We start from the raw sequence: 24,472 nt of genomic DNA, 5'->3' as shown, positions 1-24,472 counted from the left end.
ATGAGCTCTAACAGTGACTAAGGGAACCCAACCATGGAAGGAAGGAGTGGTGAACAGAGGAAGTTGGCAGGAGGAGCTATAGGAGCTATAGGAGGACTGTCTCATTGTACCGGCAGGAATGGAATTAATGGAACGGTATCAAACATATGGAAACCATGTTAGACTCCGTTCCATTCATTCCATTTCAGCCAATACAATGAACCCGTCCTCCTATAGCTCCTCCCACCAGCCTGCTCTGATAGTGACGGAGGGATGACGGAGGGAGGACGGAGGGAGGACGGAGGGAGGACGGAGGAGAGAGAAACAGAAAACAACTATAAAGAGTTAGACTTGGGCATCAGACTGTCTGTCTCTCTGACTCGACAAAGTCCTCCAGTACGGCACAATGTCTGTCAATGCCGTATATCAGCTAGCCAATTATCCTCACACTAACATCCACAGTCAATAGCATTCTATGGTTGCATCTGAAATGGCACCCTATTCCCTATGTAGTGCATTACTTTGAACAGGGCTTCTGGTCAAAGTAGTGCACTATAGGGAATAGGGTGCCATTTTGGACGATCCCCGTCAGGACCAACCATTACATCCACTGTGCCCTGCATAGGCTATTATGCTGAGTCTGGGGAGTAAATGAGCTTTCACTCTTTAGAAGTGAGATATTGTTCTACTATTTTGCATTATTTTCTGTCCCTCTAGCAGGAAGGAGCAGCGATTGTTTCTTTAAGGATCGATATTGTATTGCAGTGAGAGATGTGTTGAGGTAAAAGGGGTAAAAAGTTGTGCTGAATGCATTATTAAGTCATAGATTTATTGGTCACTTTTATTTCTCCAGTGTGTTGTTCCCTCTGTTGAGAGACAGGGAAGGTTAGTGGTTTAATTAACTGATAGAGGCTGCAGCGCTCTAAGTACGACCAACAGGACGGTGGGCTGGACTGCCCTCCGGTGGACAATCTATCCCACTGCAACCAATGGAATGTAGGTCCTGTTTGAATACATAAAATTGCCTTCTTCCTCCCTTCCTTGAATTCACTTATTATGCTTGGTGCTCGTGCACCAATTGATCATATATTTTATGAGGGAGGGAGGGATGCATGTTCAAGGTTTAATTTGATTATTAGCGGTAGCGGGTTTGCTTCATAACAGTTTTGTCATGAAAATAATTTGCTTGTTGACTTAGGTAGCGATGGTTATAAAATCCTCCCATTCACTGCTGATACGATTCATTTGCATAGCTGTAGATATTGACGTCTCCATGGAAACGGAAAGGAATAACATCATCCACTTTGGCAGCCTCTGCCACATCTATTTTAACACAGAGGGATGGTCATTAAACATCAATAAATACATGAAAACAAAGTGACTAGAGACCCTGAATCTGCTTGATCCACTCTAAAATGTGACTTCTGCTTTATCCTAACCTCTCTGAAAGACACCTATAGGCCTACAGGTTGGAGCAGGGGGCTGCCACACTGGGCACCCATGGAGCAGTTGTTGTGGATTGATCAAAGCACAACGGAAGACAACGCCATCTAGGATTTGATACCAGCAATCTTCTGGTACGCTAGCTCACTTCCTGAAAGATTTTTCACATCAGACCTGGGATTTGAACTGTCAAATCTCTAGCTCGCCTCTCAAAACCTGCTAACCACTAAGCTACTTGACGCCCGCCTAGTAGTAACGGTTGATATTCCTAAATGTTTTTCGAAACAATACAATTCACTAAATCATAGCACATCCCTTTAAGGCTGACTAAGGATCTGACCTTTTTTTTAATTTAGCCTAAAATGACATACCCAAATATAACTGCCTGTAGCTCAGGACCTGAAACAAAGACATGCACATTCTTGATACCATTTAAAGGAAACACATTGAATTTTGTGGAAATGTGAAATTAACGTAGATGAATATAACACATTTGTCATGGCAGATTTCCTCTTCTTCCTCTGAAGAGGTGAAACAAGGATCGGACCAATACGCAGCGTAGTAGGTGTCCATGAACACAGAATACAACTAAACATGAACAAAGAATACAACTAAACATGAACACAGAATACAAAACAATAACGTGAACTGGCAACGAAACAGTCCCGTGTGGCACTGACACAGGAAACAATCACCCACAGAATACCCAAAGAATATGGCTGCCTAAATATGGTTCCCAATCAGAGACAACGATAGACAGCTGCCTCTAATTGAGAACCAATCTAGGCAACCATAGACATACAATATACCTAGACAGGAAACAGCCCCATAAACATACAAACCCCTAGATAAGACAAAACACATAAAACCCCCATGTCACACCCTGACCTAACCAAAATATTAAAGAAAACAAAGATAACTAAGGCCAGGGCGTGACAACATTAGATCTGCTAAAAGATAATACAAAGAAAAAAAAAGTGTTTTTTTTGTATTGTTTTTGTACCATCATCTTTGAAATGCAAGAGAAATGTCATAATGTATTATTCCAGCCCAGGCACAATTTAGATTTTGGCCACTAGATGGCAGCAGTGCATGTGTTTTAGACTGATCCAATGAACCATTGCATATCTGTTCAAGATGTTGTATCAAGACTGCCCAGATGTGCCTAATTGGTTCATTAATACATGTTCAAGTTCATAATTGTGCACTCTCCTCAAACAGTAGCATGGTATTATTTCACTGTAATAGCTACTGTAAATTGGACAATGCAGTTAGATTATCAAGAATTTAAGCTTTCTGCCCATATCAGACATGTCTATGTCTTGGGAAATGTTTTTGTTACTTACAAACTCATGCTAAACACATTAGCCAACATTAACTCAACCGTCCTGCGGGGGAGGGGGGGACACACCAATCCCATAGAGGTTAAGGCTGACTCCACTATGTCTCTGTGTAACGCTTGATGTGAACAAGCATTTCATCTCCACGCTCACTGCCTTTTAGAGCGAAAGCATTTTCTGTTTAGCCTAATTAATTAAAACCATGGAAACGTTCAATATTAATCTCCTCAGCGCTCTGAACTCTAGCTGTGGTCATAATCTTACACAGACAATGTATGCTAATTAAAGTTCCTTCAAGGTTATCTCTAAACAGGCCGACTGGGATCACCAACAGCTTAGTTCATTATTGTGGAAATAATATAATTGAGTGGTCACAGACTTGCAACTCCACTAGAGTTAGAGGTAGAAGAGATGACTTTATCTGAGGTCGAATGGGAGGGAGCACATTAACTCATATTACACTTTACCACATGGGGGCGCTAATGGGCCATATAAGTCAGACGTATTAAATCCGCTGGCATGCAGGCCTCCTAGTTCTCTTGCCAGACTAGACACAGCTGGTAAATACATAAATATGTTTAAAAGCCTTCAGTATTGATAGAAAGAGGAAATATATTAATCTACCAAAGCCTACATTGACTGGTAGATTATGTCTTTGATTTTCCTGAATTACATCATCCATGAATCACAACTAGATTTAGAGTTAGAAACATGTATTAAAATGGCACTTGACAACGACACAATAATACACAACACTGAAACACATTGTGGAACACTCCAACTTTTGAGACACTGAAAACAATCATGGTCAAACATGGTACATGTCTATAATACATTGCATCATCAATACACATGTATAAAATAATAATTGTGAAAAACGATTTAAGTACAATGGATAACCCTAACCCGAACTATGCATCACCAAACCCTCATTCGCATTGGTGTGTACTGTTACTTCTTATTTGCCGGGCCAACATGTCTTTAAAAGTCCGTATCAGTTGGATGCTTCTGTGTTTATAGTCTCAACTCTGAACATGTTTCAACTCAGAACAATCTTTCACCTGTGACATCATGTCTAAACTTGTCATGGCCGGGGCTATACTTTGTGGGATAGGTGGATAAGGGTATGGGGGAAGGTTAATGAGGTATAACGACATATCAATAGATAGTACAGTATACAACTTTCAGAGCTCAGTTCTGACCCTGTTAGCGGTTTGAATTCAAACCCAAACAGAAGCTTACCTGGTCCTTCAGGAGACCAGTGTAACAGGGAACAACTACCAGCTGCTCCTTACTGAATGTAACTAAGCAAAACATTTTCCTTTCCCCCATTTAGTAAGTTTGCTGTGCTCTTGTCTTCTCTTTGGTATGCCCAGAGTGCTTGAATACCTTAACTGGGAGGATTTTGCTTCCGCAGAGAGCAGAGGAGCTGCCAGGCTTGTGGCTACAGGCACACAGTTAATTGCATCACATCCGCAAGAGTGATCTAGCTGGGTGTGTGTAGCTATGTGGCTGTGTACTCTCGGTTTCTTTCTCTCCATCTCTTTTTTTCTCCCTCCCTCCCTCCCTCGCCCTCTCTCTCATTCCCTCCCTCCCCCTCCTCTCGGTGAGTCTCTAGGTGAGTCAAAAGCAGCCCAGAATCAGGAAGTAGGATGCCGTGACAGACATGAGTAGGCAGAAGGAAATGGGCACCACCACCACACAATGTCACTATGTCTGCTGCTGCTCCTGTCCATGGTAACACAAGGACGAGAGGGAGGAGAGGCCACAGGGAAATGACCCCGTCGTCGATCATGTTGCTGCTGGCTCTGACAGCCTGCCTGGCTGGGACTGGTAGGTGTGGACTGTGGATTGGAAAGATGATTTGCCCTTACTGCTCATTGGAAACAGAGCTTTCATGGCTTTCTCTACTCTCCTACATTCACTCACTTTCATGACCTGTCTGTTTTCTCTTGGTGTCTCTCTGTTCTGCTCTTTTTTTTCAGTTTTCCTGAGAATGTAATAGTCTGCTGAAATGTGGTTGATATTGGCGGGTGGTGGCTGCTGAAATATGTGTGGACACGTTGTATGAAGAGATAGTGAAAGCTCTAGGCCTTTTGACTACATTGTATTCTATCCAGTAGGTCTTACACACTGTACCTGCTGTATGGTAACATGTGTCTTTGAGTGGCTTCACAATGCTTTCTGAAGTTGAATATTTGAATAGCTCTCCGAGAGCTTGTTCACTTCTATTCAAACGAATGTTATTGTCTTTGTACATTTCTGTCACATGTCAGTTGTGAAAGAGGCTGAGTTCACATCCCTTCTTGCAAAAGGTAGTTAGTTACGAATGATAAGAATCAGCTATAAACACAGTGAAACATTGATGTTCCTGTTTCATTTCAAAAGACCCATCTTCACCAAAAGAACGAGAACATTGTGTTTTGTCGGTAGGAAAACCATTAACAGAAACATTTTCACAATGGCATTATCCAGGTTCTAATGGCACAGTTTGTTCCCTCTGTGGTACACGTTATCTCCATCTGTGTGATACTTCCAATGAGTTTAAAGAGTCATAGAGTCTACTGCCAGTATACTGTATGTGCCTTACTTTTATCACTGTATCGACTGGCTGGTAACCAAGGGATGTGTTTATTTGGAAGGGTTTTTAATGCCATGTCCATGTCTCCTCAACACATTCATTTTGAATTACCCTGTACACGCCCAAACATTTACAGTAAAATGTGTCTGTGATGGTTCTTGGAATGTCCGGGGTTAACCTACACAAAGAAAGGTGCTATCTAGAACCTAAAAGGGTTATCAGGCTGTCCCCATGGGATAACCCTTTGAAGAACCCTTTTTGGTTCCAGATAGAACGCTTTTGGGGTTCTACATGGACCCCAAAGGGGTACTACCTGTAACCAAAAAGGGTTCTACCTGAAACCAAAAAAGGTTTGCCTATGGGGACAGCTGAAGAACCCCTTTGGGACCCTTTTATTTGGAAGAGTGTATGACACATCGGCTCATTTAGTTAAACATGATTAAGGTCACAGCTCTCAACCAAGTACACTACTGACAGGCCCAAACTGATTCACGTCCAAAGATCTGATGACTGTTTAAACTCCTTTTTCTAGGAAACAGTATCACACTGTCTGACTCAGTGTAGTTTGCACATAGTGGAGTCTTTCGTGGGTTTTTTAGGAATCCCCAATATTCTAAATTGCATAAAACTAGGGTGATGATTTTTTTTTTTCCTGGCCAAGTGACCCGGGAAAACTCTTGGCTCTCGCTATATCGTAGGCTTGAGGTCAGGTCGTGTTATAATGAAGAACTCCTGGCCCAATGTTGCTTAACCATGGACTCTTTCATTCATTGCAGTGTTCTGCCAAGGTGATGAGGACACAAGTACTGTTGTCGAAACACAAACAGAAAATGATGCTGGGTTCTCAGGTGAGCTTTAGCTGTTGTCTGCTCCCCCATGTGCATTCTCCTCCAACACAACCTGGTGGCAATAGCTCATAACTGCCCCTTTCCAACGGGTTTGGCATTAGTTGTGTTTGTGTTGATGCTTTTCTCAACGTCCCCAGTGATCCCAACTGTAAGTGATGCTACCCCTACACCAGACTCATACCTATCATCTGAGAGTCCTTCAGGTGAGATTACACCTGTCTCCATAACGCAATTCCATTACCTGATTTCCATCAGAGCCTTGCATGGCAACAACAACAAAAAGCCCTCTGGTTTTTCATTTCATTTCATGTCATTTCAGAGGGATATGAGACTGAAGCTGAATCTGGTTCTGGATTCAGTCCAGGTGTCAATTTAGAAGGTATATTACATCAGTACATCAGCACTTTGTAACAACTGCTGATGTAAAAGGGGCTTTATAAAATAAACTTGGTTGATTTGATTGATTGAACACAAAGAGCAAAACTGATGTAGTGTTTAAGAAAACCGTGTGTTAGAAACGGTTATTGAGATGGTAAAAATAATTGCAGAAACATTGCAGACAAGCTGGTGTTACATCTATAGCGGCACGATCAGCTTCCCACCATGATGGTTCCTCTTCCAGGGGAGGATCAGTCTGAAGCACCACTGGAGGACAGTCTGAGTCTCACCTTCGTCCTGGTTCCTGTTGTGCTGGTGGTCGTGGTAATCGCCATGGTAGTGGGCGTAGTCATAATCAACCGCAGATGGAATCGGAAAGGAACGAGACATTCTGGTAAGTCATGAGAACTGTGCTACAGCTGGGAATATGTCCACGTGATGAGAAGTGACATGACCCCGTTCTCGTACACCATGACAGATCTGCTTATGACTAGATGTACTGGACCTTTCACTTTACAACACTATGACGTGAAGAACAGCTCTGAGTTGGGGTACGTTTAGCTTTGTGCACACTTATTTAGAATAGTGTGTAGGCCTACAGTTGTGTACTCAACCACGAGACAGTGGATATTGTTAATGTACTTTGACATGACTTTATTAGATGGTGCACGATGTTGGCTATAATGATGGTTTCCTATTCCAGATAACGTAGAAGAGGATAAATATTTGCATGGTAGCGATGACACAGAGAAAGTTCCAATGTAAGTATTGAACACTGCACTATGAAGTTATATAGTGCATTCGGAAAGTTTTCAGACCCCTTGACGTTTTCCACATTTTGTTACATTACAGCCTTATTCTAAAATGTACAGTGCCTTGCGAAAGTATTCGGCCCCCTTGAACTTTGCGACCTTTTGCCACATTTCAGGCTTCAAACATAAAGATATAAAACTGTATTTTTTTGTGAAGAATCAACAACAAGTGGGACACAATCATGAAGTGGAACGACATTTATTGGATATTTCAAACTTTTTTTAACAAATCAAAAACTGAAAAATTGGGCGTGCAAAATTATTCAGCCCCTTTACTTTCAGTGCAGCAAACTCTCTCCAGAAGTTCAGTGAGGATCTCTGAATGATCCAATGTTGACCTACATGACTAATGATGATAAATACAATCAACCTGTGTGTAATCAAGTCTCCGTATAAATGCACCTGCACTGTGATAGTCTCAGAGGTCCGTTAAAAGCGCAGAGAGCATTATGAAGAACAAGGAACACACCAGGCAGGTCCGAGATACTATTGTGAAGAAGTTTAAAGCCGGATTTGGATACAAAAAAAAATACCAAGCTTTAAACATCCCAAGGAGCACTGTGCAAGCGATAATATTGAAATGGAAGGAGTATCAGACCACTGCAAATCTACCAAGACCTGGCCGTCCCTCTAAACTTTCAGCTCATACAAGGAGAAGACTGATCAGAGATGCAGCCAAGAGGCCCATGATCACTCTGGATGAACTGCAGAGATCTACAGCTGAGGTGGGAGACTCTGTCCATAGGACAACAATCAGTCATATATTGCACAAATCTGGCCTTTATGGAAGAGTGGCAAGAAGAAAGCCATTTCTTAAAGATATCCATAAAAAGTGTCATTTAAAGTTTGCCACAAGCCACCTGGGAGACACAACAAACATGTGGAAGAAGGTGCTCTGGTCAGATGAAACCAAAATTGAACTTTTTGGCAACAATGCAAAACGTTATGTTTGGCGTAAAAGCAACACAGCTCATCACCCTGAACACACCATCTCCACTGTCAAACATGGTGGTGGCAGCATCATGGTTTGGGCCTGCTTTTCTTTAGCAGGGACAGGGAAGATGGTTAAAATTGATGGGAAGATGGATGGAGCCAAATACAGGACCATTCTGGAAGAAAACCTGATGGAGTCTGCAAAAGACCTGAGACTGGGATGGAGATTTATCTTCCAACAAGACAATGATCCAAAACAGAAAGCAAAATCTACAATGGAATGGTTCAAAAATAAACATATCCAGGTGTTAGAATGGCCAAGTCCAGACCTGAATCCAATTGAGAATCTGTGGAAAGAACTGAAAACTGCTGTTCACAAATGCTCTCCATCCAACCTCACTGAGCTCGAGCTGTTTTGCAAGGAGGAATGGGAAAAAACTTCAGTCTCTCGATGTGCAAAACTGATAGAGACATACCCCAAGCAACTTACAGCTGTAATCACAGCAAAAGGCGGTGCTACAAAGTATTAACTTAAGGGGGCTGAATAATTTTGCATGCCCAATTTTTCAGTTTTTGATTTGTTAAAAAAGTTTGAAATATCCAATAAATGTCGTTCTACTTCATGATTGTGTCCCACTTGTTGTTGATTCTTCACAAAAAAATACAGTTTTATATCTTTATGTTTGAAACCTGAAATGTGGCAAAAGCTCGCAAAGTTCAAGGGGGCCGAATACTTTCGCAAGGCACTGTATATATATGTTTTTAAATGTATTTCCCTCATCAATCTACAATCAATACCACATAATGACAAGGTGGGAACAGGTTTTTATTTTTTTGGGCAAAAAACAGAAATTCCTTATTTACATACTGTAAGTATATAGACCCTTTGCTATGAGACTCGAAATTGAGCTCAGGTGCATCCTGTTTCCATTGATCATCCTTGAGATGTTTCTACAACTTGGAGTTCATCTGTGGTAAATTCAATTGATTGGACATGATTTGGAAAAGCATTGAAGGTCCACAAGAACACAGCAGAAATAAATCAGGTAAACTGTGCTAATGTGTAGTGAGTTTCACTTACTGCCTAGTAAACAAGGGTCCAAAACTGTAATCCTAAAAAAACACTAAATAGATTCTTAAATGGAAGAGGTTTGGATCCACCAAGACTCTTCCTAGAGCTGGCCGCTCGGCCAAACTGAGCGATCAGGGGAGTGGGGCCAATGTCAGGGAGGTGACCAAGAACCCGATAGTCACTCTGACAGAGCTCCATAGTTCATCTGTGGAGATGGGAGAAGTTTCCAGAAGAACATCCATCTCTGCAGCACTCCACCAACCAGGCCTTTATGGTAGAGTGGCCAGACAGAAGTCACTCCTCAGTAAAAGGCACATGACAGCCCATTTGGAGTTTGCCAAACATTTACATTTACATTTATAGGACTCTAAGACCATAATAAAAAGGATTCTCTGGTCTGATGAAACCAAGATTGAACTCTTTGGCCTGAATGCCAAGTGTCACGTCTGGAGGAAACCTGGCACCATCCCTACGGTGAAGTATGGTGGTGGCAGCGTCAGACTAGTCAGGATTGAGATAAAGATGAACGGAGAAAAGTACAGAGAGATCCTTGACGAAAACCTGCTCCAGAGCGCTCAGGACCTCAGACTGGGGCGAAGGTTCACCTTCCAACAGGACAATGACCCTAAGCACACAGCCAAGACAACGCAGGAGTGGCTTCGGGACAAGTCTGAATGTCCTTGAGTGGCCCAGCTAGAGCCTGGACTTGAACCCGATTGAATATCTCTGGAGAGACCTGAAAATCCCCAAATACAGGTGTGCCAAGCTTGTAGCGTCATATCCAAGAAGACTCAAGGCTGTAATCACTGCCAAAGGTGTTTCAACAAAGTACTGAGTAAAGGGTCTGAATACTTAAGTAAATGTGATATTTTTTATACATTTGCAAAGATGTCTAAAAAACTGTTTTTGCTTTGTCATTATGGGTTATTGTGTGTAGATTGATGAAGGGACAAACCAATTTAATCCATTTTAGAATAAGGCTGTAACATAACAAAATGTGGCAAAAGCAAAGGGGTCTGAATACTTTCCGAATGCACTGTATCTAGGCTACTGCTGTCTTGACTGTGCTCTCTATACGTTTGAAGTTGCAGTCACTTAAATTCATATATGGCGGTAAATCTGTTTCCTTGGTATGATTTTGACCTCACCCTTTCTCGCCTCTGTTTGTTATTTCCTGTTTAGAAAGAAAGACGTTGAGGAGTTTGAAACAGGCGTGTGTGTGTGTGTGTGTGTGTGTGCCGTGTGTGTGTGTCTCTCTCTCTCTGTGTGTGTGGGGGTGTGTGTGTGCTCTTTTCCTCAACAAGTTGTTTCACACAAACACACATGCACCAGTCTCTCATATCTGACATAAAGTATATAGTCATGTGTGAATCGAAGTGTTTACACATTAGCCTGAGAACTTATGAAAGAGCATTTCAGCAGAAATATGGCAAAGCTCAAGTTCCTCCTGCTATGACATGACACCCTTTCCCTGGTAAACCAGCCTCCACGTGAGAATGTACGGTATGACTAAGGTATCTTTAGTGTAAGAGAAAGACTAACATCGTCAAAAACGATCTCCTGTCAAAACTTTACACTGCACATGAGTGCTCTCTCTCTCTCTCTCTCTCTCTAAGCCAATCACGTGTCCATGCTGACTTCAGCGCATAGACAGAAAACTATAGTCAATGATGAGAGCGCCCCCCTGTGGGAATCAGCAATACTACCACTCAAATGGCGTTGAGTAGAAAATCATGTCAAACTCTATTGGAGGGAAGGACAGTGCTTATTCAAATACGAACAGTTTTGGGTGGAAATCAGTGAAAAACAGCATATTCCAAAGGAGTTTAATTTGAGACCAGTACACCGTGTGAGAAACCCCTCAACTGTTTTGGATCGTCTTTATACCTCAACGGTGGATGTTTGTATTTTTCCCCCCTCTACACTCCCTTCATTTTAGTCCCTTTATTTTGTCATTTTTCGAATGTCAAAACAGTAATATGACGGGCTGTCGATGTTGTCTGTTTTCCAGGCCCATGTTTGAGGATGATGTCCCCTCTGTGTTGGAGCTGGAGATGGAAGACCTGGAACAGTGGATGAATAAAGATGGTGAGTCATCTTAAAACCCCCCCAAAAGAAAATGTATAGCAGCCCACTAATAATTATCTTTGAAAATAATGTATAACTGGAACAATCTGAGCTGAGGCTGTATATCTTGTATGTTAGTTGGCAATAGTCGTCCTTGTTCTCCAAGCATTAGACTACTCTTGGTTCACAATACGAAGATCTGTCTGTTGTAAACTCTGTTGACTGCTCACTCCTGTTTTGTAATTGAAATTTGGACATGTGCAATCACATGCCTTTCCCTGATAAATGCCACTGTGAAAACAGGTTGGTTGAGTGTAACTTGTCTCCAATAGAGGGCGCCATTGTATACTTTACTACTGAGCCACTGCAAGTGTGACGATAGCGTTCATGCATGGACTAGAGTCAATTCCTTTTATATGTGCACTTTAAATATCTAAGTACATACTGATAGGAAAGCTATTCGTAGACTGTAAATGTCCATATTGTTTGGGATTTATACAGGAATATTGTATACGTCACATGAGTTGTCAATTTGTTTCTTTTAGGTGGCGTTCGAATGGACTCTGGACAAGGGATCTAACATGATGTCATGGTAAACATGCACCTGTTATTTACTAACACTATAGTAGTCAACTCTACTGTACTTTGCTGTTTATGTAGCAACGCTGCAGGATAAGATAATGGGCTCTATTCAATATGCATCACTGAATCGTTACAGATTGCGCAATATAAATGTAAAGGTAACACCGATTGTGCCGACAAAGGCAGCATTTACATTTCAATCACGCTTTAACGCTGAATATCTGTAATACGGATTGAATAGAGTCCAAGGTGGTGACTGGCGAATGCGTCAGTCACACTCATCAATGGAACTCAGGAACAGGGAGGGAGGACAGACAGCCTGGTGATTACATAATGTGTTGTCCTGGTGACATAATAACATGACCTGCTGCTGTTGACGTGGGTTGACCTGTCCTGCTGTTACTGCAACATGAAACTCAACAGTCTATCATTTGATTAAGAGAAAGGATCTAGGATCAGTTTAGCCCTTTAGATCATAATTAATAAGATTGACATGGATGGGGAGACCTGATCCTAGATCAGCACACGTACTCTGTGATACTTTATAAATACAGGCCTTGGTCAGTGGAGGCTGCTGAGGGGAGGATGGCTCATAACAATTCCCCGAAGGGAGCAAATGGAATGTAGTGGTGCAACTTTTGTTTTAGAAGTGGGAGGGACATTATTTTGTATTTTTCATCCAGTCGGATAAACACTCTAAACAGCCTACCTGACCGCTCGGAGGCGTCCACATGGTCCTAAAGCACACCATTGCCTCGTTTTGTATCACATTCCAATGATAAAGGGGAACAAAAATTCAATTTCAGAATGTGGGGGGGGGGGGACATGTCCCCATTGAAAGTTTTGCCCCTTGTTTGATGTATTTGATACCACTCCACCTATACCGCTCCAGCCATTACCAAGAGCCCGTCCTCCCCAATTAAGGTGCCACCAACCTGCAGGTACGATTAATAAAGCTGCCAGTTGAGGACTTGTGAGTCGTCTGTTTCTCAAACTAGACACTCTATTGCGTTTGTCCTTTTGTTCAGTTGTGCACCGGGGCCTTCCACTCCTCTTTCTATTCTGGTTAGGGCCAGTTTGCGCTGTTCTGTGAAGGGAGTAATACACAGCGTTGTACGAGATCTTCAGTTTCTTGGCAATTTCTAGCATGGAATAGCCTTCATTTCTCAGAACAAGAATAGACTGACGAGTTTCAGAAGAAAGGTCTTTGTTTCTGGCCATTTTGAGCCTGTAATCGAACCCACAAATGCTGATGCTCCAGATACTCAACTAGTCTAAAGAAGGCCAGTTTTATTGCTTCTTTAATCAGAACAGCAGTTTTCAGCTGTGCTAACATAATTGCAAAAGGTTTTTTTAATGATCAATTAGCCTTTTTAAAATGATACATTTGGATTTGCTAACACAACGTGCCATTGGAACACAGGAGTGATGGTTGCTGATAATGGGCCTCTCTACGCCTATGCAGATATTCCATAAAAAATCTACCGTTTCCAGCTACAACAGTCATTTGCAACATTAACAATGCCTACACTGTATTTCTGATCAATTTGATGTTATTTTAATGGACAAAAAATGTGCTTTTCTTTCAAAAATAAGGACATTTCTAAGTGACCCCAAACTTTTGAGTGGTAGTGTACATACTCATCATGCGCAGATATTTATCCTTTATTTAACTAGGAAAATCAGTTAAGAACAAATTCTTATTTACAATGACGGACAAACCCAGATGACGCTGGGCCAATTGTGCGCCACTCAATCACGGCCAGATGTGGTGCTGCCTGGATTCAAACCAGGGATTGCAGTGATGCTTTTTGCACTGAGACGCAGTGTCTTAGACTGCTGCGCCACTCGGGAGCCCAATTTAGCAACAGTCATTTCTGTTTTTTGGGGGGTTTGTATTTTACCCAGTTGTTTTCCACAATTTTGTGATATCCAATTGCGATCCAGTTACGATCGTCTCATCGCTGCAACTCCCTAACAGGCTTGGGAGAGGCGAAGGTTGAGTCATGCATCCTCCGAAACATGACCCGCCAAACCTCACTTCTTAACACCCGCCTGCCTAACCCGGAAGCCACCTGCACCAATCTCAGAGGAAACACTGCTCAACTAACGTCCGAAGTCAGCCTGCAGTCGCCCGGCCTACCACAACAGTCATTTCTGTTCCCCCTGCATAGTTTGTTTTGACACGTGGTGGACACACACACACACACACACAAATACAGATACAGAGCCAGACAGAGTCTCACATACTCCCACACACACACTCACATGCACAGAAATATACACATGACTGCACAAAAACATGCCTCACTTACTGAGATAAGGGCACACACACACACACACACAGTGACTGCTGAACTCTGTCCCCTAGTCCTCTGTACCCATCATAACCTTCTTACCCTCTGAACCAGGAAGAGTCCTGACATCTGTTAGTGATTACCACAGGCATGCATGGAAGTGTGGCGCAACAGGGCGTTGGGATGGCCCCTTGTTCTCTCTCACAGAAAGGCTGGGAGGGTCAAGGTCCATTAGACTAGCTGTGAGCTCACGTCATTCACACACAGCTTTTCCCCCCCAGGGTTCTGTTGGTTTGCAGCGTGCCATAAGGGTGGAGGGTCATAGACTACTCTCAGTTAACTGTGTAGGGCAGGCCTACTGCAGACCAGTGGAGGCTGGTGGGAGGAGCTATTTGGAGGACGGGCTCATTGTGATGGCTGGAATGTAATAAATGGAACGGTATAAAACACATCAGACATATGAAAACCACTTTTTTGACCCTGTTCCATAATTCCATTCCAGCCATTACAATGAGCCTGTCCTCCAATAGCTCCTCCCACCAGCCTCCACTGCTGTAGACAGCATGCCCTATTGTAGACCTACTGTAACTACATAAAAATCAACTGTAAATATCTGTTTCCAACGGGGGATTTATTGACAGTTTGGTGTAGACTAGATCAACATGCCAGCTGATTGTGAAATGACATCATTCTCATTCCTTCCCAAGGACCTTTGTAAGTTACATACTGTAGGTCAGAGGGTCCGGTGTGACAACCAAACGAATGTTAAAACATCACTTCACTCCTTCCGAAGAAGGATGTTATTCTATTGATTGTATGAACATGTACTGTACTGTATAACGTCGCATGACCTCTCCCTGTTTGTCTGTCTCCTATAGGCTAGTCCCTAAAGAGTCACGGAGTCAGTCAATTCTCTCTCCCAACCGTCCTCTTGCTGTACTGCCGGTGACAAAGGACATTTCCCCATCGCAGGGAAGGACATTCTGTTACCCAGCAGCACTGCTTCTTCTTTTCATGTCAAAGCAACATCATCAACCGACCACATTGACAACAAGAAAGAAACACCTCTGCCAAGGTGACTGCAAAAAACAGGAAATGCTGAATTTATTTTCCATTTCAGCATAAACAAAAGACAAGAAACAATAAATGCACAAGTTAAATGTTTTTAGAACGTAACATCTTCAAATCTGCGTCAAATGTACTGTGGTATAGACTCTATGGAGAAAAAGTGTGTGGCAATAGTCCTTTCTCTCCACAGATCCTGATTGTGGTCGGCCTAATAATGAATGCTTTTTGCAATGCCATCAACTCAGTGCAGTGCCTTCTTAGTCATTGTTTCAAGTTCATATACACTTTTTATGTGATTGTTTTACTGTCTTTTGTATTCAGTTGTCATGCAGTGAGAGAGGGAATCAGTGAGAGAGGGAATCAGTGAGAGAGGGAATCAGTGAGAGAGGAAGGAGTAAAACACAGGAGGTTGGTGGCACCTTTATTGAGGAGGACAGGCTCGGGGTAATGGCTGGAATGGTATCAAATGCGTCAGACACTTGGTTTCCATGCGTTTGATGCCATTCCATTTGCTCCGTTCCAGCCATTATTATGAGCTGTCCTCCCCTCAGCAGCCTCCTGTGGAGTAAAACGTGTAAAACTATTGCTGAAAACGGGTGTCGGTAGCCATGTTCTGACACCCAGACAACAATAATAGAACCTGACCTCCAAAGATCCTACAGGCCCTCCCCTTTACAACATAAACACATATTCCATGCCCACAGTAAAGCCAGACCAGATGGTATATAGCCTTATTCCAACGGCCAACTAACCCAGTCCCATGATAGATATGATGGCTCAACAAATGTTTATGCTAAAGACTAGCTAGTGTCTCCTCCTCTCCTCTGCTCTGTCCCTTCTGGTTGTAGTACACAGACTGCATGTGGATCTGTCTCTCTCTCTCTCTCTCACAAACTCCGACTCTAATTACGAAACCCTGTCTATTGTTTTATACATGAGATAACTGAGAACTGCTGGCTCACTGCTTTGCTTTGGTTCATGTCCATCACGCAATGCTAAAGCTGTTTAGAATTCAAGAGCGATTAGGGAAGGTAATTTCTGAGATAGTCTGTGAGATATTTTCACAGAGTGCAAATTTCCGTTTGGTTGTTATATATAGTTACTGTCTTGTGATGTTTTGTTTTCCATGATTTTCTTTGAGAAACAGTATTTCACAATTACTGTCATTACATCCTAAGCATGTAATTCCTGTTGATTGTACACTCTCTTTCATTGGTTGAATATGTTTTTCCTCCAATGATAGTGGTGTTGTTGATATGCAATCTGAATCTACAAATTCTTGTCACATCAATGTATAAATGTTTTGCTCAGCTCTACGTGACAGGCAGTATTTTGCAGTAACTTTCATTGTAAATATGTGGAAGATATTTTTTTAACTCGCATGTATATTTTTTTAACTGTGTATATTGTGCTTGATTTGATACAAATATTGATATTTGCTTATGGTCATAGGAGTGAATGTGGTCCCTCAATCTCTGTTAGGTCCTCATACTTTGTCAGTAATCCAAGTGTTACAGCAGGAGTTCTAGTCATTTCAATAAGGAACCAACTGTCCTACCAATATATTTGCATATTTGTAAATCATCAATAAATCTGTGACACGCTATTTTGTTTGCGTGCGCTGGCCCATTAATGTGTGCCACTTCGTCTGTCCCTGTATGCGTCACAGGAGGTTGGTGGCAACTTAATTAGGTAGGACGGACTCGTGGTAAAGGCTGGAGCGGAATAGGTGGAACGCTATCAAACACATGGTTTCCATGGTTTCTATGTGCTTTATGCCATTCCATATGCTCCGTTCCAGCCATTGTTATGAGCCGTCCTCCCCTCAGCAGCCTCCACTGGTGTGTGTGTGTGTGGTAGAGCCAGAAACTCATCCCCCATCCCCCTCGCTCTACCCTCTCTTCCACCCTCTCTTCCCACCATATACCTGATGGACGCTCATTGGATGGTAATGGAATTCATATTAGAGGAGGCTGGCAAAGAGCAGCAAGGACAGACATCCTGGAAAGCTATGCATATCAATAAGGAATAAATGCCAGGAGAGATGGAGTCGCTATTCTCTCTCCTCTCTCTCTCTCGTTACATCATTACCAATGTACTGCCTGAAACTCCAGCTCAAGGTCTCCCACCAGTGTTTCTGCTTTTCACCTGAACAGTTATAGTGCCAATATATGGCATACAAACATGTTTTTATCTCTTTAGATCATTGAAATGTCTGGCGGTTTTTGATGTGTGTCTAGAGGAGACCTTTTAAAGTCATTTAAGAAGTCTATAGATCTACTTTATAAATATGTCTTGAGTGAAGGAGGTTGTGGGGGCAGGGCGGAGGGTTAATGTGTCTCCTCCAAATTTTCTTTGTACCCCTATGTCAATATAAATTCAACTAAATAAACATTTGATCAAAAAATAAATAAATCTCTTGTCAGATATATCTGATATAGTTTGGGCTCCCGAGTGGCACAGCGGTCTAAGGCACTGCATCTCCGTGAAAGAGGCGTCACTACAGTCCCTGGTTCAAGTCCAGGCTTTATCACATCTGGCCGTGATTGGGAGTCCCATAAGGTGGGGAACACTTGGCCCAGCGTTGTCTGGGGTAGGCCGACATTGTTAAATAAGAATTTGTTCTTAACTGACTTGCCTAGTGAAATAAATAAATAAACATCTCGTTGATACTGCATGTGTTGGAACTCTACTGCACACCCCAGGGAAAGGTTGCCCCTAAATATTAGTTTACCTGATTCTGAACTTACTGTAATTGTTAACAGTTGAAATGCAAGAAGGATCACAGATCAGTCAATAACTATTATACTACCACATATTACACTGGACTGATAGTTGACCTCAGATGGCTTCATATGTAACCTTCATGACAGCAGTGTGTGGTAGTTGACCTCAGACTGCTTCATATGTAACCTTCATGACAGCAGTGTGTGGTAGTTGACCTCAGACTGCTTCATATGTAACCTTCATGACAGCAGTGTGTGGTAGTTGACCTCAGACTGCTTCATATGTAACCTTCATGACAGCGGTGTGTGGTAGTTGACCTCAGATGGCTTCATATGTAACCTTCATGACAGCAGTGTGTGGTAGTTGACCTCAGACGGCTTCATATGTAACCTTCATGACAGCAGTGTGTGGTAGTTGACCTCAGACTGCTTCATATGTAACCTTCATGACAGCGGTGTGTGGTAGTTGACCTCAGATGGCTTCATATGTAACCTTCATGACAGCAGTGTGTGGTAGTTGACCTCAGACGGCTTCATATGTAACCTTCATGACAGCAGTGTGTGGTAGTTGACCTTAGACTGCTTCATATATAAACATCATGACAGCAGTGTGTGGTAGTTGACCTTAGACTGCTTCATATATAAACTTCATGACAGCAGTGTGTGGTAGTTGACCTCAGACGGCTTCATATATAAACTTCATGACAGCAGTGTGTGGTAGTTGACCTCAGACGGCTTCATATATAAACTTCATGACAGCAGTGTGTGGTAGTTGACCTCAGACTGCTTCATATATAAACTTCATGACAGCAGTGTGTGGTAGTTGACCTCAGACGGCTTCATATATAAACTTCATGACAGCAGTGTGTGGTAGTTGACCTCAGACGGCTTCATATATAAACTTCATGACAGCAGTGTGTGGTAGTTGACCTCAGACGGCTTCATATATAAACTTCATGACAGCAGTGTGTGGTAGTTGACCTCAGACGGCTTCATATATAAACTTCATGACAGCAGTGTGTGGTAGTTGACCTCAGACGGCTTCATATATAAACTTCATGACAGCAGTGTGTGGTAGTTGACCTCAGATGGCTTCATATATAAACTTCACGACAGCAGTGTGTGGTAGTTGACCTCAGATGGCTTCATATATAAACTTCATGACAGCAGTGTGTGGTAGTTGACCTCAGATGGCGTCATATATAAACTTCATGACAGCAGTGTGTGGTAGTTGACCTCAGATGGCTTCATATATAAACTTCATGACAGCAGTGTGTGGTAGTTGACCTCAGACTGCTTCATATATAAACTTCATGACAGCAGTGTGTGGTAGTTGACCTCAGACGGCTTCAGATATAAACTTCATGACAGCAGTGTGTGGTAGTTGACCTCAGACGGCTTCATATATAAACTTCATGACAGCAGTGTGTGGTAGTTGACCTCAGACGGCTTCATATATAAACTTCATGACAGCAGTGTGTGGTAGTTGACCTCAGACGGCTTCATATATAAACTTCATGACAGCAGTGTGTGGTAGTTGACCTCAGACGGCTTCATATATAAACTTCATGACAGCAGTGTGTGGTAGTTGACCTCAGATGGCTTCATATATAAACTTCATGACAGCAGTGTGTGGTAGTTGACCTCAGATGGCTTCATATATAAACTTCATGACAGCAGTGTGTGGTAGTTGACCTCAGATGGCGTCATATATAAACTTCATGACAGCAGTGTGTGGTAGTTGACCTCAGATGGCTTCATATATAAACTTCATGACAGCAGTGTGTGGTAGTTGACCTCAGATGGCTTCATATATAAACTTCATGACAGCAGTGTGTGGAAGTTGACCTCAGATGGCTTCATATACTGTATAAACTTCATGACAGCAGTGTGTGGAAGTTGACCTCAGATGGCTTCATATACTGTATAAACTTCATGACAACAGTGTATGTGAAAATATTTCCAGGGCTGTGAGCATTGTTCTCACAGTCAGAGCTAGATTCTGGTTGCTCTGTTTTGTGTTGTGTCTTTGTACGTAGCAGAAAGGGCCGCTCATACAAGGTGATCTGACACAACCTAAACATGACCTAAGCCTAATGTTGACGCTCACTGATATCAGACAAAGGCCACTAAAAAGAAACAGATGAGATAATCCAAAGAGATAGGAGACCAGCCAAGATGACAAGACGACTTCTTGTGCGTGAGAAAAATAGAAGACAAGATGATTAGCTAGAAGTGTTCTTCTGAGATTTGGGTCAACTTGCAAATAACTTTTCTTTATATAAATGATACAGTATCTATTCATGGGAAACTAATAAGTGAATCTACAGAATGAGGAATGTCGGTTCACAGAGATAGATACATCTCTCTGAGATATCTATACATTCATCAAGTCACCCTTGTTTTGTCTGTGTTCATTCTGCCCTGCCAGAGCATAAAAATATATTTATCTGAAATCCCATGAAATCTGTGATATCAACACTGTACATTCAATTCAAATGCCATATCAGGTTTCTGTTTCTCTCTCTGTGTCCACTATCCTCAGTCTGTTCTGCCCTGTACTGGATCCATGGTTTACTGTAGTGCACTGTATCATTATCTGGCCTGAGCCATTGTTACTGTCACCTCTAATCAATTCTCTCTCTCAGCCACACAGTCAGCCATGTTTTCCTTTTCCAGAGAGGCTGCGGTGTTCTGAGGTGACCTCTTTCTCATCTCTTCATCTTCCTGTTTGTATGTGGCTTATCCATGTTACCTACTACACTGAACCAGTGGGCAGAGGGTAATCACACACAGCCACAGTACACACCGGGGAAACAGACGTGTGTGTGTGTGTGTGTGTGTGTGTGTGTGTGTGTGTGTGTGTGTGTGTGTGTGTGTGTGTGTGTGTGTGTGTGTGTGTGTGTGTGTGTGTGTGTGTGTGTGTGTGTGTGTGTGTGCGTGAGTGTGTGTGAAACAGAAAGTGTGTGTGTGGTGTCATCCTCTATGATAGTGACACACTTTCCCTCCAGGCCTAGGCCCTCTTGAAGAGTCATGTCCGGCGAGAAGAGAAAAGCCCCCTTCCTTCCCGCACTCATCATCAAAGAAATGAGATCCCACACTGCACTCTGCTGCTGCTGTGTGTGGCACAGCACGCCCGATGAGCAACACATGATCCTTTCCCGGCAATACCGGGTTAACCCTTTCATTCACAGCAAGAAACCCTGATGCAGCCAACTGAGCTATATTCTTCCTCTGTGAGCTTATTTAACTACTGCACAGGGGAAGGCCTATACAAACAATACCAATGTCATCTTCCCTATTGTACAGAGTAAGAGCTGTTTTTCCCTATGGTCATGTTGGCGGTTGTAAGGGCTTGACCTCAGAGTAATGGTTTAATCTAGTCAATACAGAGCAAAGAAGTTTCTTGAATGTGGGAAAGCTTTGTATTATTATGATGAAACCCACTTTCCCATCCATCATTACACAGACTAGCCACATGACCACCATCCAACCTAATGGTCAGCAGACAACAGCAGTTCACCATCACTGACTGCGACCCTCTATTTCTCAACACAACACAGAAGCCCATCAATGGACATTGGGTGTGTGTCAAACTATGAACTCTGCGGGCCCGGAAATACCTCGGCGCAAGTCGAGACTCAGTTCAGACTTTGTGAGCGAGATGAAAGGCATCTGGGATTTGTCATTGGTCTTTAAAAAACATATGATGCAAATAGAATGGGAAGCCTTGTCTGTTTCTGAGAGCGGAGTTATGATTTGTAAGAAAAAGGCACAATGAGATTGCACAGGCCAAACCCAATTCCAGTGAGTGTCTTAACAGCCAAATGTGGCTGAACACTCCAACAGCACTGGTCTGGATGCTAGTGGTGGAGCAGTCATAGAAACAGATGGAAGCCATTTGTTGTGTTTTTTTCCCCTCTGTAGCTGTGGTCTGGACAGCCTAGCCATGGCTCCATGTTAATTGGAGTAATGTGTGCAGTTATGTGAGGAATATCGCGGTGTAAATTGAGAATCGTCACAGCAATAAGCTGTCCTGTTGTGTCCCTGTCCAGAGGTTTAACATACAGAGCTGACATTCTGTCATTGATGGATTCCTGCCGTATTCTAAATGTTCTATGGAGCCTGGGTCTGAGACATATGTTCTATGGAGCCTGGGTCTGTCCCGAGACATGAGACATATAGGATGTTAATGTTATTCATTTCCCCTCATATTCCGCAACTCTATGTTGCCTGATGCGATGTGGCCTAAACATGTAACTCCAACAAAGTCTTTTGTATTTCAATGTGAAAACTAATATGACCATACTGATTCCTCTGACTTTGTCTGGATACTCAAATAAACCTACTATTAGAATATGAAGACATACAAGTCAGAGGGACTTCAATTTCCACACAAGGATTCCCTGCGTGTGGAGGTTTCAACTGCCAGGCTGCTCTGCTATCCACAGAGGCTCTTAGTTTATTTGTGTCTGCCTGGCCTGGAAAAGCTCTCCCTCACTCACTCTCACTCTGAGGCATATTTTTCAGCTTTCGTTGGCTCAGTGCCAGTGTCAATTCCATGCTCCTCAGAATCACATTCTTTGGCGCTTAGTGATATCTCAGGCCTTCAGACTAGCTCCCCCTGGCAGATTAAGATACAGGACATGGAAATGACCGTAAAACAAAGCATAACAATACTGGGCACACAGCCGCTTCGCTTCAGCGCTGTGCTAGACACTGGTCCAGGAAATAGCGTTATACTCAAATTGGTTGGTATGAATCTCCTGGGTTTTTCACACAGATGCATTTCAAGTTTCAAGTTGTATTAGTCATATGTACTGGATACAGATGGTATACATCATCCCAAAAGATGCAACAACAATCAAAAATAATAAAAGATACAAACATAAAGAGCACAATCACACACACACACACTTTGTATGACATATGAGAAACAGTAGCCAATAGACTGGACCAATTATGTGAAAACAATCATATTCATTATAATAACTACCCTAAACAGTACAGGTTCAAGCAACTATTTCGGACGTAACATGTTTGCGTCGTTCTAAAAAAAAATGTTTTTGGGATCGTCATCATCCTGCGACTACCAACTCTCTACTAGTCAGTGAACGGAGAACCGAGAGCACTATCGCTTGAGGTAGCGAAGAGCATCAAGCGGATAAACTCTGTCTAATTTTCAGCTAATTCCCCTTCAATGCTGGTCGGACACGGACCATACACCATCCCCAAGTGGATTTCTTTGTCTGTGGGTGACCCGAACTGTTGGACGAATTGAAAGATATTATAATTTGGCATCATATCTAAGCAGGAACGAAATTATTGAGAGTGGTATCCGAGGTTAGCCAGTTGGCTAACTGGGAAGGTTGCCTAGCAAGCTACTGCTGAGAAAATACGAAGCGGAGGGAGACCCCAGCGGCAAAAAGGGCCATCGACGTGAGCTGTATCCTGAAGAGGAGCGCTCCGTTTTTCTGGACACATCAAGAGGAGCCGGAGTCCATTTTGCTGTGTTCTACTCTGATAATTTCGGAGGTAAGAGGTACACGGAAACGGGTGGACGGTCCCGGCGTAGAAATCGTTACAATAGAGCGCTGGGCCAGACAGTCAGCGGCGGAATGGTTATCTAACTTTAGCGAGATGGCTAGCAATTCCTCCAGTGTTTCTCACTAAATGAAGCTATTTGTAAACACCAGCTTTGCATATACATTGATAGCGAATTAAATGTGTTAATCTGTGTTTTTAGACACAACGAAACGGGTACATTTGTTATTAATAACATGACCACCTTGACCTAGCTAATGAGGCTAGCTAATGTAGTCCATATCGGCTAACGTTAGTAGCTAGCTACCAACCAACTGCTGGACTTTAACTAGCACTAGCTAGCTATCTTGCTGGCTGATAATACACTTTCATTGCACGAAAAATAAGTATTGTTGTTTATTTTGCTTGTTTTGTTTCGGGAGAATGCTAACGTTAGTGTTGGCATATAATTTCAGTGATTCGTTGGAAAGTGAGTTAGCTACCCAGTTAGCTAGCCAGTCTCCTTTTGTTATGCTAATGCTAATCATCCAATTTCTGATAGCATAACATCCTGGCTTACTCGCTACAACACAGCATGCAAGCACAATAACGTTTAGTTTGTAAGAGCTTACTTTCGAGTTCGATACCATCGCAAGCTAGTTTATCGGATTGTACTTCATCACTTTTTATTTTTCTTAGTGTTTTTTTCGTAAGTTTGGTGAAGCAAGGTGAACGTGTTGGAGTGCATCTTACTAGCCGCGAGGAACGACGCCAGTGTGATCCGAGCACATGCTCCTGTCTATGGCATCAGTCAGAGAATGTA

The 24,472-nt window shown here is 42.6% G+C and overlaps 2 protein-coding genes across 5 annotated transcripts in view; both read left to right on the top strand.

Moving 5' to 3' along the window:
• The first annotated feature begins 4,326 nt into the window (after positions 1 to 4,326).
• Positions 4,327 to 17,033, top strand: LOC135507586 (transmembrane protein 154-like). Of its 4 annotated transcripts, none has more exons than XM_064927122.1 (9): positions 4,337 to 4,595; positions 6,120 to 6,191; positions 6,329 to 6,394; positions 6,511 to 6,570; positions 6,814 to 6,963; positions 7,273 to 7,330; positions 11,398 to 11,474; positions 11,999 to 12,045; positions 14,017 to 15,203. In XM_064927122.1, the coding sequence occupies exons 1-8, from the start codon at positions 4,475 to 4,477 to the stop codon at positions 12,031 to 12,033; spliced, it is 639 nt and encodes a 212-aa protein (XP_064783194.1). In that variant the 5' UTR covers positions 4,337 to 4,474; the 3' UTR covers positions 12,034 to 12,045; positions 14,017 to 15,203. The 4 variants fall into 4 exon arrangements, with proteins under 4 accessions (XP_064783196.1, XP_064783194.1, XP_064783193.1 ...); XM_064927121.1 differs by lacking the exon at positions 14,017 to 15,203 and adding an exon at positions 15,211 to 17,033 and having other exon boundaries at positions 4,339 to 4,595; XM_064927123.1 differs by lacking the exons at positions 6,511 to 6,570; positions 14,017 to 15,203 and adding an exon at positions 15,211 to 17,033 and having other exon boundaries at positions 4,339 to 4,595.
• Positions 17,034 to 23,247: 6,214 nt separating this feature from the next.
• The window catches only part of LOC135507585 (F-box/WD repeat-containing protein 7-like), a 214,837-nt gene continuing 213,612 nt past the window's right edge, over positions 23,248 to 24,472 (top strand). The window contains exon 1 of the mRNA XM_064927119.1: positions 23,248 to 23,661. The gene's annotated coding sequence lies outside the window, so the exon portion shown is untranslated. The remainder of the gene's footprint in view (positions 23,662 to 24,472) is intronic.

Source organism: Oncorhynchus masou, chromosome 21 (assembly GCF_036934945.1).
Source record: "Oncorhynchus masou masou isolate Uvic2021 chromosome 21, UVic_Omas_1.1, whole genome shotgun sequence".
NCBI lineage: Eukaryota > Metazoa > Chordata > Actinopteri > Salmoniformes > Salmonidae > Oncorhynchus > Oncorhynchus masou.
This window is presented reverse-complemented; position numbering and strand designations above follow the sequence as displayed.